General features: G+C 39.1%; 1 protein-coding gene across 2 annotated transcripts in view; it reads left to right on the top strand.

The window, feature by feature from the left end:
* LOC133545649 (uncharacterized) overlaps positions 1-17,250 on the top strand; it is a 39,973-nt gene extending 22,723 nt beyond the window's left edge. For both annotated transcript variants that reach the window (XM_061891416.1, XM_061891413.1), the window contains one exon: positions 15,175-17,250. In XM_061891416.1, the coding sequence (XP_061747400.1) occupies positions 15,175-17,189 (2,015 nt within the window). In that variant the 3' untranslated portion in view covers positions 17,190-17,250. The remainder of the gene's footprint in view (positions 1-15,174) is intronic.
* The last annotated feature ends 388 nt before the right edge of the window (positions 17,251-17,638 follow it).

Raw genomic sequence — 17,638 nt, 5'->3', positions numbered from 1 at the left:
GTTCTTATATGTAAACAACCAATCATCATAGATGTTCTTATACGTAAACAACCAATCATCATAGATGTTCTTATATGTAAACAACCAATCATCATAGATGTTCTTATACGTAAACAACCAATCATCATAGATGTTCTTATATGTAAACAACCAATCATCATAGATGTTCTTGTATGTAAACAACCAATCATCATAGATGTTCTTGTATGTAAACAACCAATCATCATAGATGTTCTTGTATGTAAACAACCAATCATCATAGATGTTCTTATATGTAAACAACCAATCATCATAGATGTTCTTATATGTAAACAACCAATCATCATAGATGTTCTTATACGTAAACAACCAATCATCATAGATGTTCTTATATGTAAACAACCAATCATCATAGATGTTCTTATACGTAAACAACCAATCATCATAGATGTTCTTGTACATAAACAACCAATCATCATAGATGTTCTTGTACGTAAACAACCAATCATCATAGATGTTCTTGTACCTAAACAACCAATCATCATAGATGTTCTTGTATGTAAACAACCAATCATCATAGATGTTCTTATACGTAAACAACCAATCATCATAGATGTTCTTATACGTAAACAACCAATCATCATAGATGTTCTTATATGTAAACAACCAATCATCATAGATGTTCTTATATGTAAACAACCAATCATCATAGATGTTCTTATATGTAAACAACCAATCATCATAGATGTTCTTATACGTAAACAACCAATCATCATAGATGTTCTTATATGTAAACAACCAATCATCATAGATGTTCTTGTATGTAAACAACCAATCATCATAGATGTTCTTATATGTAAACAACCAATCATCATAGATGTTCTTATATGTAAACAACCAATCATCATAGATGTTCTTATACGTAAACAACCAATCATCATAGATGTTCTTATATGTAAACAACCAATCATCATAGATGTTCTTATACGTAAACAACCAGTCATCATAGATGTTCTTATACGTAAACAACCAATCATCATAGATGTTCTTGTATGTAAACAACCAATCATCATAGATGTTCTTGTATGTAAACAACCAATCATCATAGATGTTCTTGTATGTAAACAACCAATCATCATAGATGTTCTTGTATGTAAACAACCAATCATCATAGATGTTCTTATATGTAAACAACCAATCATCATAGATGTTCTTGTATGTAAACAACCAATCATCATAGATGTTCTTGTACGTAAACAACCAATCATCCTAGATGTTCTTGTACCTAAACAACCAATCATCATAGATGTTCTTGTATGTAAACAACCAATCATCATAGATGTTCTTATACGTAAACAACCAATCATCATAGATGTTCTTATACGTAAACAACCAATCATCATAGATGTTCTTGTACCTAAACAACCAATCATCATAGATGTTCTTATACGTAAACAACCAATCATCATAGATGTTCTTATACGTAAACAACCAATCATCATAGATGTTCTTATATGTAAACAACCAATCATCATAGATGTTCTTGTACGTAAACAACCAATCATCATAAATGTTCTTATATGTAAACAACCAATCATCATAGATGTTCTTGTACGTAAACAACCAATCATCATAAATGTTCTTATACGTAAACAACCAATCATCATAGATGTTCTTATATGTAAACAACCAGTCATCATAGATGTTCTTATATGTAAACAACCAATCATCATAGATGTTCTTATACGTAAGAACATCCATGATGACTGGTTGTTTACGTGTAAGAACATCCATAGATGTTCTTACACGTAAACCAACCAACCAATCATCATAGATGTTCTTATACGTAAACAACCAATCATCATGGATGTTCTTGTATGTAAACAACCAATCATCATAAATGTTCTTATATGTAAACAACCAATCATCATGGATGTTCTTGTATGTAAACAACCAATCATCATAAATGTTCTTATATGTAAACAACCAATCATCATGGATGTTCTTGTATGTAAACAACCAATCATCATAGATGTTCTAGTACGTAAACAACCAATCATCATGGATGTTCTTGTATGTAAACAACCAATCATCATAAATGTTCTTATATGTAAACAACCAATCATCATGGATGTTCTTGTATGTAAACAACCAATCATCATAGATGTTCTTATATGTAAACAACCAATCATCATAGATGTTCTTATATGTAAACAACCAATCATCATAGATGTTCTTATATGTAAACAACCAATCATCATAGATGTTCTTATACGTAAACAACCAATCATCATAGATGTTCTTATATGTAAACAACCAATCATCATAGATGTTCTTGTATGTAAACAACCAATCATCATAGATGTTCTTATACGTAAACAACCAATCATCATAGATGTTCTTGTATGTAAACAACCAATCATCATAGATGTTCTTATATGTAAACAGCCAATCATCATAGATGTTCTTGTACGTAAACAACCAATCATCATAGATGTTCTTATACGTAAACAACCAATCATCATAGATGTTCTTATATGTAAACAACCAATCATCATAGATGTTCTTATATGTAAACAACCAATCATCATAGATGTTCTTATATGTAAACAACCAATCATCATAGATGTTCTTATATGTAAACAACCAATCATCATAGATGTTCTTATACGTAAACAACCAATCATCATAGATGTTCTTGTACGTAAACAACCAATCATCATAGATGTTCTTATACGTAAACAACCAATCATCATAGATGTTCTTGTACGTAAACAACCAATCATCATAGATGTTCTTATACGTAAGAACATCCATGATGACTGGTTGTTTACGTGTAAGAACATCCATAGATGTTCTTACACGTAAACCAACCAACCAATCATCATAGATGTTCTAGTACGTAAACAACCAATCATCATGGATGTTCTTGTACGTAAACAACCAATCATCATAGATGTTCTTATACGTAAACAACCAATCATCATGGATGTTCTTGTACGTAAACAACCAATCATCATAGATGTTCTTATACGTAAGAACATCCATGATGACTGGTTGTTTACGTGTAAGAACATCCATAGATGTTCTTACACGTAAACCAACCAACCAATCATCATAGATGTTCTTGTACGTAAACAACCAATCATCATAGATGTTCTTATACGTAAACAACCAATCATCATAGATGTTCTTATATGTAAACAACCAATCATCATAGATGTTCTTATATGTAAACAACCAATCATCATAGATGTTCTTGTATGTAAACAACCAATCATCATAGATGTTCTTGTATGTAAACAACCAATCATCATAGATGTTCTTATATGTAAACAACCAATCATCATAGATGTTCTTGTATGTAAACAACCAATCATCATAGATGTTCTTATACGTAAACAACCAATCATCATAGATGTTCTTATATGTAAACAACCAATCATCATAGATGTTCTTATATGTAAACAACCAATCATCATAGATGTTCTTATATGTAAACAACCAATCATCATAGATGTTCTTATATGTAAACAACCAATCATCATAGATGTTCTTATACGTAAACAACCAATCATCATAGATGTTCTTGTACGTAAACAACCAATCATCATAGATGTTCTTGTACGTAAACAACCAATCATCATAGATGTTCTTATACGTAAGAACATCCATGATGACTGGTTGTTTACGTGTAAGAACATCCATAGATGTTCTTACACGTAAACCAACCAACCAATCATCATAGATGTTCTAGTACGTAAACAACCAATCATCATGGATGTTCTTGTACGTAAACAACCAATCATCATAGATGTTCTTATACGTAAACAACCAATCATCATAGATGTTCTTGTATGTAAACAACCAATCATCATAGATGTTCTTATACGTAAGAACATCCATGATGACTGGTTGTTTACGTGTAAGAACATCCATAGATGTTCTTACACGTAAACCAACCAACCAATCATCATAGATGTTCTAGTACGTAAACAACCAATCATCATGGATGTTCTTGTACGTAAACAACCAATCATCATAGATGTTCTTATACGTAAACAACCAATCATCATAGATGTTCTTGTATGTAAACAACCAATCATCATAGATGTTCTTATACGTAAGAACATCCATGATGACTGGTTGTTTACGTGTAAGAACATCCATAGATGTTCTTACACGTAAACCAACCAACCAATCATCATAGATGTTCTAGTACGTAAACAACCAATCATCATGGATGTTCTTGTACGTAAACAACCAATCATCATAGATGTTCTTGTACGTAAACAACCAATCATCATAGATGTTCTTATACGTAAGAACATCCATGATGACTGGTTGTTTACGTGTAAGAACATCCATAGATGTTCTTACACGTAAACCAACCAACCAATCATCATAGATGTTCTAGTACGTAAACAACCAATCATCATGGATGTTCTTGTACGTAAACAACCAATCATCATAGATGTTCTTATACGTAAACAACCAATCATCATAGATGTTCTTGTATGTAAACAACCAATCATCATAGATGTTCTTATACGTAAGAACATCCATGATGACTGGTTGTTTACGTGTAAGAACATCCATAGATGTTCTTACACGTAAACCAACCAACCAATCATCATAGATGTTCTAGTACGTAAACAACCAATCATCATGGATGTTCTTGTACGTAAACAACCAATCATCATAGATGTTCTTGTACGTAAACAACCAATCATCATAGATGTTCTTATACGTAAGAACATCCATGATGACTGGTTGTTTACGTGTAAGAACATCCATAGATGTTCTTACACGTAAACCAACCAACCAATCATCATAGATGTTCTTGTACGTAAACAACCAATCATCATAGATGTTCTTATACGTAAACAACCAATCATCATAGATGTTCTTATATGTAAACAACCAATCATCATAGATGTTCTTATATGTAAACAACCAATCATCATAGATGTTCTTGTATGTAAACAACCAATCATCATAGATGTTCTTGTATGTAAACAACCAATCATCATAGATGTTCTTATATGTAAACAACCAATCATCATAGATGTTCTTGTATGTAAACAACCAATCATCATAGATGTTCTTATACGTAAACAACCAATCATCATAGATGTTCTTGTACGTAAACAACCAATCATCATAGATGTTCTTGTACCTAAACAACCAATCATCATAGATGTTCTTGTATGTAAACAACCAATCATCATAGATGTTCTTATACGTAAACAACCAATCATCATAGATGTTCTTATATGTAAACAACCAATCATCATAGATGTTCTTGTATGTAAACAACCAATCATCATAGATGTTCTTATACGTAAACAACCAATCATCATAGATGTTCTTATATGTAAACAACCAATCATCATAGATGTTCTTATACGTAAACAACCAATCATCATAGATGTTCTTATATGTAAACAACCAATCATCATAGATGTTCTTGTATGTAAACAACCAATCATCATAGATGTTCTTGTATGTAAACAACCAATCATCATAGATGTTCTTATACGTAAACAACCAATCATCATAGATGTTCTTGTATGTAAACAACCAATCATCATAGATGTTCTTATACGTAAACAACCAATCATCATAGATGTTCTTGTACATAAACAACCAATCATCATAGATGTTCTTGTACGTAAACAACCAATCATCATAGATGTTCTTATACGTAAACAACCAATCATCATAGATGTTCTTGTACGTAAACAACCAATCATCATAGATGTTCTTGTACCTAAACAACCAATCATCATAGATGTTCTTGTATGTAAACAACCAATCATCATAGATGTTCTTATACGTAAACAACCAATCATCATAGATGTTCTTGTATGTAAACAACCAATCATCATAGATGTTCTTATACGTAAACAACCAATCATCATAGATGTTCTTATATGTAAACAACCAATCATCATAGATGTTCTTGTATGTAAACAACCAATCATCATAGATGTTCTTATACGTAAACAACCAATCATCATAGATGTTCTTATATGTAAACAACCAATCATCATAGATGTTCTTATACGTAAACAACCAATCATCATAGATGTTCTTATATGTAAACAACCAATCATCATAGATGTTCTTGTATGTAAACAACCAATCATCATAGATGTTCTTGTATGTAAACAACCAATCATCATAGATGTTCTTATACGTAAACAACCAATCATCATAGATGTTCTTGTACCTAAACAACCAATCATCATAGATGTTCTTATACGTAAACAACCAATCATCATAGATGTTCTTATATGTAAACAACCAATCATCATAGATGTTCTTATACGTAAACAACCAATCATCATAGATGTTCTTATATGTAAACAACCAATCATCATAGATGTTCTTATACGTAAACAACCAATCATCATAGATGTTCTTATATGTAAACAACCAATCATCATAGATGTTCTTGTATGTAAACAACCAATCATCATAGATGTTCTTGTATGTAAACAACCAATCATCATAGATGTTCTTGTATGTAAACAACCAATCATCATAGATGTTCTTATATGTAAACAACCAATCATCATAGATGTTCTTATATGTAAACAACCAATCATCATAGATGTTCTTATACGTAAACAACCAATCATCATAGATGTTCTTATATGTAAACAACCAATCATCATAGATGTTCTTATACGTAAACAACCAATCATCATAGATGTTCTTGTACATAAACAACCAATCATCATAGATGTTCTTGTACGTAAACAACCAATCATCATAGATGTTCTTGTACCTAAACAACCAATCATCATAGATGTTCTTGTATGTAAACAACCAATCATCATAGATGTTCTTATACGTAAACAACCAATCATCATAGATGTTCTTATACGTAAACAACCAATCATCATAGATGTTCTTATATGTAAACAACCAATCATCATAGATGTTCTTATATGTAAACAACCAATCATCATAGATGTTCTTATATGTAAACAACCAATCATCATAGATGTTCTTATACGTAAACAACCAATCATCATAGATGTTCTTATATGTAAACAACCAATCATCATAGATGTTCTTGTATGTAAACAACCAATCATCATAGATGTTCTTATATGTAAACAACCAATCATCATAGATGTTCTTATATGTAAACAACCAATCATCATAGATGTTCTTATACGTAAACAACCAATCATCATAGATGTTCTTATATGTAAACAACCAATCATCATAGATGTTCTTATACGTAAACAACCAGTCATCATAGATGTTCTTATACGTAAACAACCAATCATCATAGATGTTCTTGTATGTAAACAACCAATCATCATAGATGTTCTTGTATGTAAACAACCAATCATCATAGATGTTCTTGTATGTAAACAACCAATCATCATAGATGTTCTTGTATGTAAACAACCAATCATCATAGATGTTCTTATATGTAAACAACCAATCATCATAGATGTTCTTGTATGTAAACAACCAATCATCATAGATGTTCTTGTACGTAAACAACCAATCATCCTAGATGTTCTTGTACCTAAACAACCAATCATCATAGATGTTCTTGTATGTAAACAACCAATCATCATAGATGTTCTTATACGTAAACAACCAATCATCATAGATGTTCTTATACGTAAACAACCAATCATCATAGATGTTCTTGTACCTAAACAACCAATCATCATAGATGTTCTTATACGTAAACAACCAATCATCATAGATGTTCTTATACGTAAACAACCAATCATCATAGATGTTCTTATATGTAAACAACCAATCATCATAGATGTTCTTATATGTAAACAACCAATCATCATAGATGTTCTTATACGTAAACAACCAATCATCATAGATGTTCTTATATGTAAACAACCAATCATCATAGATGTTCTTATATGTAAACAACCAATCATCATAGATGTTCTTATATGTAAACAACCAATCATCATAGATGTTCTTATGTGTAAACAACCAATCATCATAGATGTTCTTGTATGTAAACAACCAATCATCATAGATGTTCTTATACGTAAACAACCAATCATCATAGATGTTCTTATATGTAAACAACCAATCATCATAGATGTTCTTATATGTAAACAACCAATCATCATAGATGTTCTTGTACGTAAACCAACCAATCATTTCCTGTATAGTTTGTCTTCTGCCTGTGAAGCTGCTACGCTACGTAGCTTTCATTTTTAACTTCATCATGTTTCATGGAAAACTTGACTATTTACCACAGGATGATCAAACCCCTCACTCATTATGTAGTTGTTGGCAGGTATGGCAAAGAGACCGATCCAGACTTTAACACACATTGTAGGTCAGAAAATACAAAGAAAAACAGAAAATATTTTTTAGTATTTTTAGAGATTAAAAAAAAAGAAAAAATGCCATGCCTGTAGATGATAGAAGTGAAAATGTTTTATTCCAAGTACTTCACGTAAACCCAAGTCTGGTATTGTTGTAAATGACAAGATGTATCAAATGTGTGATCGTAAATGATACATAGTTCTTTTATACCAAAATCCAGCAGCTAGTACACTAAACAATACACATAACTAAGTGCACTCAAAGTCTTCCTGCCCTATCCTGTAAGTTCTTCCCTGAGTTTGGAAACAATACTAAAAACTAATATATTTTTTAATAATAAGAACAAGTAAAAAAATGTCAATGTAAGTACTTTTGTTTCATTTATATGATGATACCTATAGTAGGTATCAATAGTATCGACATGTGGATCGATCACACCTACCTTATATTGAAGCTTTAGCGGTTAGCTTCTTGTGTGGTCCTGCGTATCAGGATTAAAACGATCACAGTGATGGTTGTTAACGACCAAAAGGATCACAGTGATGGTCGTTAACGACCAAAAGGATCACAGTGATGGTCGTTAACGACCAAAAGGATCACAGTGATGGTCGTTAACGACCAAAAGGATCACAGTGATGGTCGTTAACGACCAAAAGGATCACAGTGATGGTCGTTAACGACCAAAAGGATCACAGTGATGGTCGTTAACGACCAAAAGGATCACAGTGATGGTCGTTAACGACCAAAAGGATCACGGTGATGGTCGTCAACGACCAAAAGGATCACGGTGATGGTCGTTAACGACCAAAAGGATCACAGTGATGGTCGTCAACGACCAAAAGGATCACGGTGATGGTCGTTAACGTCCAAAAGGATCACGGTGATGGTCGTTAACGACCAAAAGGATCACGGTGATGGTCGTTAACGACCAAAAGGATCACGGTGATGGTCGTTAACGACCAAAAGGATCACAGTGATGGTCGTTAACGACCAAAAGGATCACAGTGATGGTCGTTAACGACCAAAAGGATCACGGTGATGGTCGTTAACGACCAAAAGGATCACGGTGATGGTCGTTAACGACCAAAAGGATCACAGTGATGGTCGTTAACGACCAAAAGGATCACAGTGATGGTCGTTAACGACCAAAAGGATCACAGTGATGGTCGTTAACGACCAAAAGGATCACTGTGATGGTCGTTAACGACCAAAAGGATCACGGTGATGGTCGTCAACGACCAAAAGGATCACGGTGATGGTCGTCAACGACCAAAAGGATCACGGTGATGGTCGTCAACGACCAAAAGGATCACGGTGATGGTCGTCAACGACCAAAAGGATCACGGTGATGGTCGTTAACGACCAAAAGGATCACAGTGATGGTTGTTAACGACCAAAAGGATCACGGTGATGGTCGTCAACGACCAAAAGGATCACGGTGATGGTCGTCAACGACCAAAAGGATCACGGTGATGGTCGTCAACGACCAAAAGGATCACGGTGATGGTCGTCAACGACCAAAAGGATCACGGTGATGGTCGTTAACGACCAAAAGGATCACGGTGATGGTCGTTAACGACCAAAAGGATCACGGTGATGGTCGTTAACGACCAAAAGGATCACGGTGATGGTCGTCAACGACCAAAAGGATCACGGTGATGGTCGTCAACGACCAAAAGGATCACGGTGATGGTCGTCAACGACCAAAAGGATCACGGTGATGGTCGTCAACGACCAAAAGGATCACGGTGATGGTCGTCAACGACCAAAAGGATCACGGTGATGGTCGTTAACGACCAAAAGGATCACGGTGATGGTCGTTAACGACCAAAAGGATCACGGTGATGGTCGTTAACGACCAAAAGGATCACGGTGATGGTCGTTAACGACCAAAAGGATCACGGTGATGGTCGTTAACGACCAAAAGGATCACGGTGATGGTCGTTAACGACCAAAAGGATCACGGTGATGGTCGTTAACGACCAAAAGGATCACGGTGATGGTCGTTAACGACCAAAAGGATCACGGTGATGGTCGTTAACGACCAAAAGGATCACGGTGATGGTCGTTAACGACCAAAAGGATCAAGGTGATGGTCGTTAACGACCAAAACGATCACAGTGATGGTCGTTAACGACCAAAAGGATCACAGTGATGGTCGTTAACGACCAAAAGGATCACAGTGATGGTCGTTAACGACCAAAAGGATCACAGTGATGGTCGTTAACGACCAAAACGATCACAGTGATGGTCGTCAACGACCAAAAGGATCACAGTGATGGTCGTCAACGACCAAAAGGATCACAGTGATGGTCGTTAACGACCAAAAGGATCACAGTGATGGTCGTTAACGACCAAAACGATCACAGTGATGGTCGTCAACGACCAAAAGGATCACAGTGATGGTCGTTAACGACCAAAAGGATCCCAGTGATGGTCGTCAACGACCAAAAGGATCACAGTGATGGTCGTTAACGACCAAAAGGATCACAGTGATGGTCGTTAACGACCAAAAGGATCACAGTGATGGTCGTTAACGACCAAAAGGATCACAGTGATGGTCGTTAACGACCAAAAGGATCACTGTGATGGTCGTTAACGACCAAAAGGATCACGGTGATGGTCGTCAACGACCAAAAGGATCACGGTGATGGTCGTCAACGACCAAAAGGATCACGGTGATGGTCGTCAACGACCAAAAGGATCACGGTGATGGTCGTCAACGACCAAAAGGATCACGGTGATGGTCGTTAACGACCAAAAGGATCACAGTGATGGTTGTTAACGACCAAAAGGATCACGGTGATGGTCGTCAACGACCAAAAGGATCACGGTGATGGTCGTCAACGACCAAAAGGATCACGGTGATGGTCGTCAACGACCAAAAGGATCACGGTGATGGTCGTCAACGACCAAAAGGATCACGGTGATGGTCGTTAACGACCAAAAGGATCACGGTGATGGTCGTTAACGACCAAAAGGATCACGGTGATGGTCGTTAACGACCAAAAGGATCACGGTGATGGTCGTCAACGACCAAAAGGATCACGGTGATGGTCGTCAACGACCAAAAGGATCACGGTGATGGTCGTCAACGACCAAAAGGATCACGGTGATGGTCGTCAACGACCAAAAGGATCACGGTGATGGTCGTCAACGACCAAAAGGATCACGGTGATGGTCGTTAACGACCAAAAGGATCACGGTGATGGTCGTTAACGACCAAAAGGATCACGGTGATGGTCGTTAACGACCAAAAGGATCACGGTGATGGTCGTTAACGACCAAAAGGATCACGGTGATGGTCGTTAACGACCAAAAGGATCACGGTGATGGTCGTTAACGACCAAAAGGATCACGGTGATGGTCGTTAACGACCAAAAGGATCACGGTGATGGTCGTTAACGACCAAAAGGATCACGGTGATGGTCGTTAACGACCAAAAGGATCACGGTGATGGTCGTTAACGACCAAAAGGATCAAGGTGATGGTCGTTAACGACCAAAACGATCACAGTGATGGTCGTTAACGACCAAAAGGATCACAGTGATGGTCGTTAACGACCAAAAGGATCACAGTGATGGTCGTTAACGACCAAAAGGATCACAGTGATGGTCGTTAACGACCAAAACGATCACAGTGATGGTCGTCAACGACCAAAAGGATCACAGTGATGGTCGTCAACGACCAAAAGGATCACAGTGATGGTCGTTAACGACCAAAAGGATCACAGTGATGGTCGTTAACGACCAAAACGATCACAGTGATGGTCGTCAACGACCAAAAGGATCACAGTGATGGTCGTTAACGACCAAAAGGATCCCAGTGATGGTCGTCAACGACCAAAAGGATCACAGTGATGGTCGTTAACGACCAAAAGGATCACAGTGATGGTCGTTAACGACCAAAAGGATCACAGTGATGGTCGTTAACGACCAAAAGGATCACAGTGATGGTCGTTAACGACCAAAAGGATCACAGTGATGGTCGTTAACGACCAAAACGATCACAGTGATGGTCGTTAACGACCAAAAGGATCACAGTGATGGTCGTTAACGACCAAAAGGATCACAGTGATGGTCGTTAACGACCAAAAGGATCACAGTGATGGTCGTTAACGACCAAAAGGATCACAGTGATGGTCGTTAACGACCAAAAGGATCACAGTGATGGTCGTTAACGACCAAAACGATCACAGTGATGGTCGTTAACGACCAAAACGATCACAGTGATGGTCGTTAACGAACAAAAGGATCCCAGTGATGGTCGTTAACGACCAAAAGGATCACAGTGATTGTCGTTAACGATCAAAAGGATCACGGTGATGGTCGTTAACGACCAAAAGGATCACAGTGATGGTCGTTAACGACCAAAAGGATCCCAGTGATGGTCGTCAACGACCAAAAGGATCACAGTGATGGTCGTTAACGACCAAAACGATCACAGTGATGGTCGTTAACGACCAAAAGGATCACAGTGATGGTCGTCAACGACCAAAAGGATCACAGTGATGGTCGTTAACGACCAAAAGGATCACAGTGATGGTTGTTAACGACCAAAAGGATCACAGTGATGGTCGTCAACGACCAAAAGGATCCCAGTGATGGTCGTCAACGACCAAAAGGATCACAGTGATGGTCGTTAACGACCAAAAGGATCACAGTGATGGTCGTTAACGACCAAAAGGATCACAGTGATGGTCGTTAACGACCAAAAGGATCACGGTGATGGTCGTCAACGACCAAAAGGATCCCGGTGATGGTCGTCAACGACCAAAAGGATCACGGTGATGGTCGTCAACGACCAAAAGGATCACGGTGATGGTCGTCAACGACCAAAAGGATCACGGTGATGGTCGTCAACGACCAAAAGGATCACGGTGATGGTCGTTAACGACCAAAAGGATCACGGTGATGGTCGTTAACGACCAAAAGGATCACGGTGATGGTCGTTAACGACCAAAAGGATCACGGTGATGGTCGTTAACGACCAAAAGGATCACGGTGATGGTCGTTAACGACCAAAAGGATCACGGTGATGGTCGTTAACGACCAAAAGAATCACGGTGATGGTCGTTAACGACCAAAAGGATCACGGTGATGGTCGTTAACGACCAAAAGGATCACGGTGATGGTCGTTAACGACCAAAAGGATCACGGTGATGGTTGTTAACGACCAAAAGGATCACGGTGATGGTCGTTAACGACCAAAAGGATCACGGTGATGGTCGTTAACGACCAAAAGGATCACGGTGATGGTCGTTAACGACCAAAAGGATCACGGTGATGGTCGTTAACGACCAAAAGGATCACGGTGATGGTCGTTAACGACCAAAACGATCACAGTGATGGTCGTTAACGACCAAAAGGATCACAGTGATGGTCGTTAACGACCAAAAGGATCACAGTGATGGTCGTTAACGACCAAAAGGATCACAGTGATGGTCGTTAACGACCAAAACGATCACAGTGATGGTCGTCAACGACCAAAAGGATCACAGTGATGGTCGTCAACGACCAAAACGATCACAGTGATGGTCGTCAACGACCAAAAGGATCACAGTGATGGTCGTTAACGACCAAAAGGATCACAGTGATGGTCGTTAACGACCAAAACGATCACAGTGATGGTCGTCAACGACCAAAAGGATCACAGTGATGGTCGTTAACGACCAAAAGGATCCCAGTGATGGTCGTCAACGACCAAAAGGATCACAGTGATGGTCGTTAACGACCAAAAGGATCCCAGTGATGGTCGTCAACGACCAAAAGGATCACAGTGATGGTCGTTAACGACCAAAAGGATCACAGTGATGGTCGTTAACGACCAAAAGGATCACAGTGATGGTCGTTAACGACCAAAAGGATCACAGTGATGGTCGTTAACGACCAAAACGATCACAGTGATGGTCGTTAACGACCAAAACGATCACAGTGATGGTCGTTAACGAACAAAAGGATCCCAGTGATGGTCGTTAACGACCAAAAGGATCACAGTGATTGTCGTTAACGATCAAAAGGATCACAGTGATGGTCGTTAACGACCAAAAGGATCACAGTGATTGTCGTTAACGACCAAAAGGATTACAGTGATGGTCGTTAACGACCAAAAGGATCACAGTGATGGTCGTTAACGACCAAAAGGATCCCAGTGATGGTCGTCAACGACCAAAAGGATCACAGTGATGGTCGTTAACGACCAAAACGATCACAGTGATGGTCGTCAACGACCAAAAGGATCACAGTGATGGTCGTCAACGACCAAAAGGATCCCAGTGATGGTCGTCAACGACCAAAAGGATCACAGTGATGGTCGTTAACGACCAAAAGGATCACAGTGATGGTCGTTAACGACCAAAAGGATCACAGTGATGGTCGTTAACGACCAAAAGGATCACAGTGATGGTTATTAACGACCAAAAGGATCACAGTGATAGTTATTATCTCAGTATTGTTGAGTGTGCTCCAAAGACTTATACACTCATTAAGTATTTATTGAATCATTCAAATAAATCCACTTTTAGAAAAGCCAATCATTTTGCATGTTTGGTGTTTCTTATGCCTCACTTCACAGACACTTAGATCAGTCAGACTAGATCTGACCGACCAAAGTCTATGAACTGATGAAGCCCACTTGGAAGACAGGTGAGACATCTTCTAAGTCTGGAACAGTCCAGTTGTGGTCAAATAAGGTCAATACAATGACCTGGATGAACAAAAATGTCCCTAGGCTTCACTGATAGTGCTAAAGTTGTAGTGTTTGATCTGTTTGGATGGCTAAGCGTTTGTTGTTTTCTACTTTATGATTAAAACCTGAAGATACATCCTATATAAAACTATCCATCTTGCTTGGAAACAGGTGGCATCGCCTTGACGCTGCTAGTAGTGTTGATCTACTATCAACTTTCTCGGCGAAAGAAAGTGCCAGAAAGCCAAAACCTGAGGGGAGGAAGCGGCACGGTGGCAAACTGTCTCATCAACAACCATGAGCTGGCGGAGAAGCAGAGACAGCTCTTTTTGCAAGCCCACCAGCTACTGGACAGCGAGACTTTGCCTTGGCATGGCGGGCAGTTTGACGGAAAGCAGCCTTATTTCATGTGTGCAGACTGCCACGCCCATCCATGGGATGAGAGGATGAGTGATGTGACACATGCAGAGAGGACGCTAAGGATGGAGGCTCAGAGGAGGAGACTTGACAACCAGCAAGACGATTCAGAAGCAGGCATTCCCCGCAAGTTTCTTCCTGCTGGTAGTTCCATGACTTCATCTGGTCAATGGACTGACATGTCCGCTCATAAACCGGATGAGCACCCAAACGATGAGGTCACAAATAGACGATGCAAGAGCTGCCATAGAACATTCCGACAGTCGACACTAAGTAGGATTCACTCCAACGGTGGAGATCCGGCTCTATTTGATGGCTCTCGGGTCAACCCACTTCACGTAATGAATAACATCAAACCAAGAAACGTGACCTTTGATCTACAGAGTTCCAAAAGATGGCAGAAGGAAAGAAACAGTCGGACAAGGGCAATGAAGCGAGGCCAGGAGCGAGGAGTGGAGAAAGACAAAAGAAAGTCCAGCCGGATGCAAAAGGCTAAGATTAACTTGAACCCGCTCCGAAAAAGCAAAGTACATCCAAAAAGGAAAAGCGAGCAGCACAGTAGAAGCTCGGAGAAGGAGAAGGGGAAAGATAAAAGGAAAGATGGGAAAGAGAGCGAAGAGATGGAAGACAAAGAAAGGTCATGTGAGCGATTGAAGGAGAGCAGAAATAAACCCTCCAAGGGCGGGGCATTGAGTCCCGGTGACAAGAAGCAAGAAGGAGGCAAGATGCTGTCTGGAAGTGTGCAAAAGATCCAAAACAAAGCAGAAGGTGACAAGGAAGCGACACAAGAAGGAAGTACTGATGTCACCACCACTGGAACACAGGTGGCCTCCACTAGCGAGCAGGGCCCAAATATTCCTGCTCAACAAGTTGCTTTGGTTCTTGCCAGTTCCCATCTTTCCCAGCAACCACTCCCCTTCTCTGTTACCAAGGCAACCAATCATCCAGTAACAGAGAGTAACCGTTCTCTCTTACTCAGCCCAACCACCCCAGTAGGAAGTCCTCTGGTCCAAACTGGTCTTAGCAATAGTGCTGAGCCTGACATGCTGATTAGTAGAGCAGACCTGGCCTTGGATGGATCAGAAGACATCTTGAGACGAGATAGCCTTGTATCGCCTGTCGCAAATACGGCACACACCGACCTTTTGCAGTCAAGTGTGTCACAGAGAGATCCTCTTCAGCTTTCCCAGCCAGGAGGACCTGGAACCAACATAGCCACTGATTCCTCACACATCAAGTCCCTATCCCAAAGCCATCTGGATCTTGCTAGCGCTTCTCTTGAAGCAGGTTCAAAGTCAAACCCAACCTTGGTTCAAAGTCCTCAGACCGGGGAGAGCTCATTCCCTATTGCCTCTGGATCAGAACCACAGAGCTTGGTGCTTCCCATCCAAGCACCACAAAGTCCAGCTGGCTTATCAGCGCTGACGTCTCCCATTCCCATGGTAACGAATGCTGTTGAAAACTTGGTAAATAGTAACGTTCAGGCTGGGAAAAGGGGTGTGGCTGAAAATCTGGCAGTCGGTATGTCTGCCGGAGTAAGACTTGGAATTGAAGGTCAAGCAGGCTCTGAAGGGAGCACGCCAACTGCAGGGATCCCCGCACAAGGTGCAGCAACACCAAGCACCGCCTTAGCAGGCACCTCCCCTCTGATCAAACACGAATACCTTTCAGGGGAAGGTGGCTCCTCCTCAAGGAGGAAACTAAAGCTGGTACTTCCTGAGAAGACATCCGGCCGGGAACCTACTGCACTGGAGAGGAAGATCCGTTAGACTAAAGGATTAAAATCATCCTGTTAGATCTTTCAAATAAAGTTTATTGCTAAAGGAAAAGCACTTTGTGGTCTTTTGAGCTGAAACCAAATGCTAGCAAGTACAACCAAATAGCTAGCGGTGCAACATTAACTGCAATTCTCAGTCCTAGCATTGCTATTTTAATATCTTACAGCGTTCCAGTGTGGAAGTTGGAGTGAGCAAGAAGCGCGGTGGTGTCCACAAACGCAACTTCTTCCCACAAATGTTCTAAAGCTTAAACTTTAAAAGTAATGTAAAGCTTAAACTTTAAAAGTAATGTAAAGCTTAAACGGGTCTACTGAGTAAGCTCACTTTCCTCCCGCCCAGACAGATGAGGAGAGGTGCAGTCTTTGAACACCTCATCATTCTGTTCTGATTCTCGGGGAGACAATCCGATTCAAAGACGATTCTCTTAATATATTTTTTGC

The sequence above is a fragment of the Nerophis ophidion genome, linkage group LG28 (genome assembly GCF_033978795.1).
Source record: "Nerophis ophidion isolate RoL-2023_Sa linkage group LG28, RoL_Noph_v1.0, whole genome shotgun sequence".
In the NCBI taxonomy this organism is placed as follows: domain Eukaryota; kingdom Metazoa; phylum Chordata; class Actinopteri; order Syngnathiformes; family Syngnathidae; genus Nerophis; species Nerophis ophidion.
The sequence above is the reverse complement of the archived record's forward strand: the minus strand, read 5'-3'. Positions and strand labels throughout refer to the sequence as shown.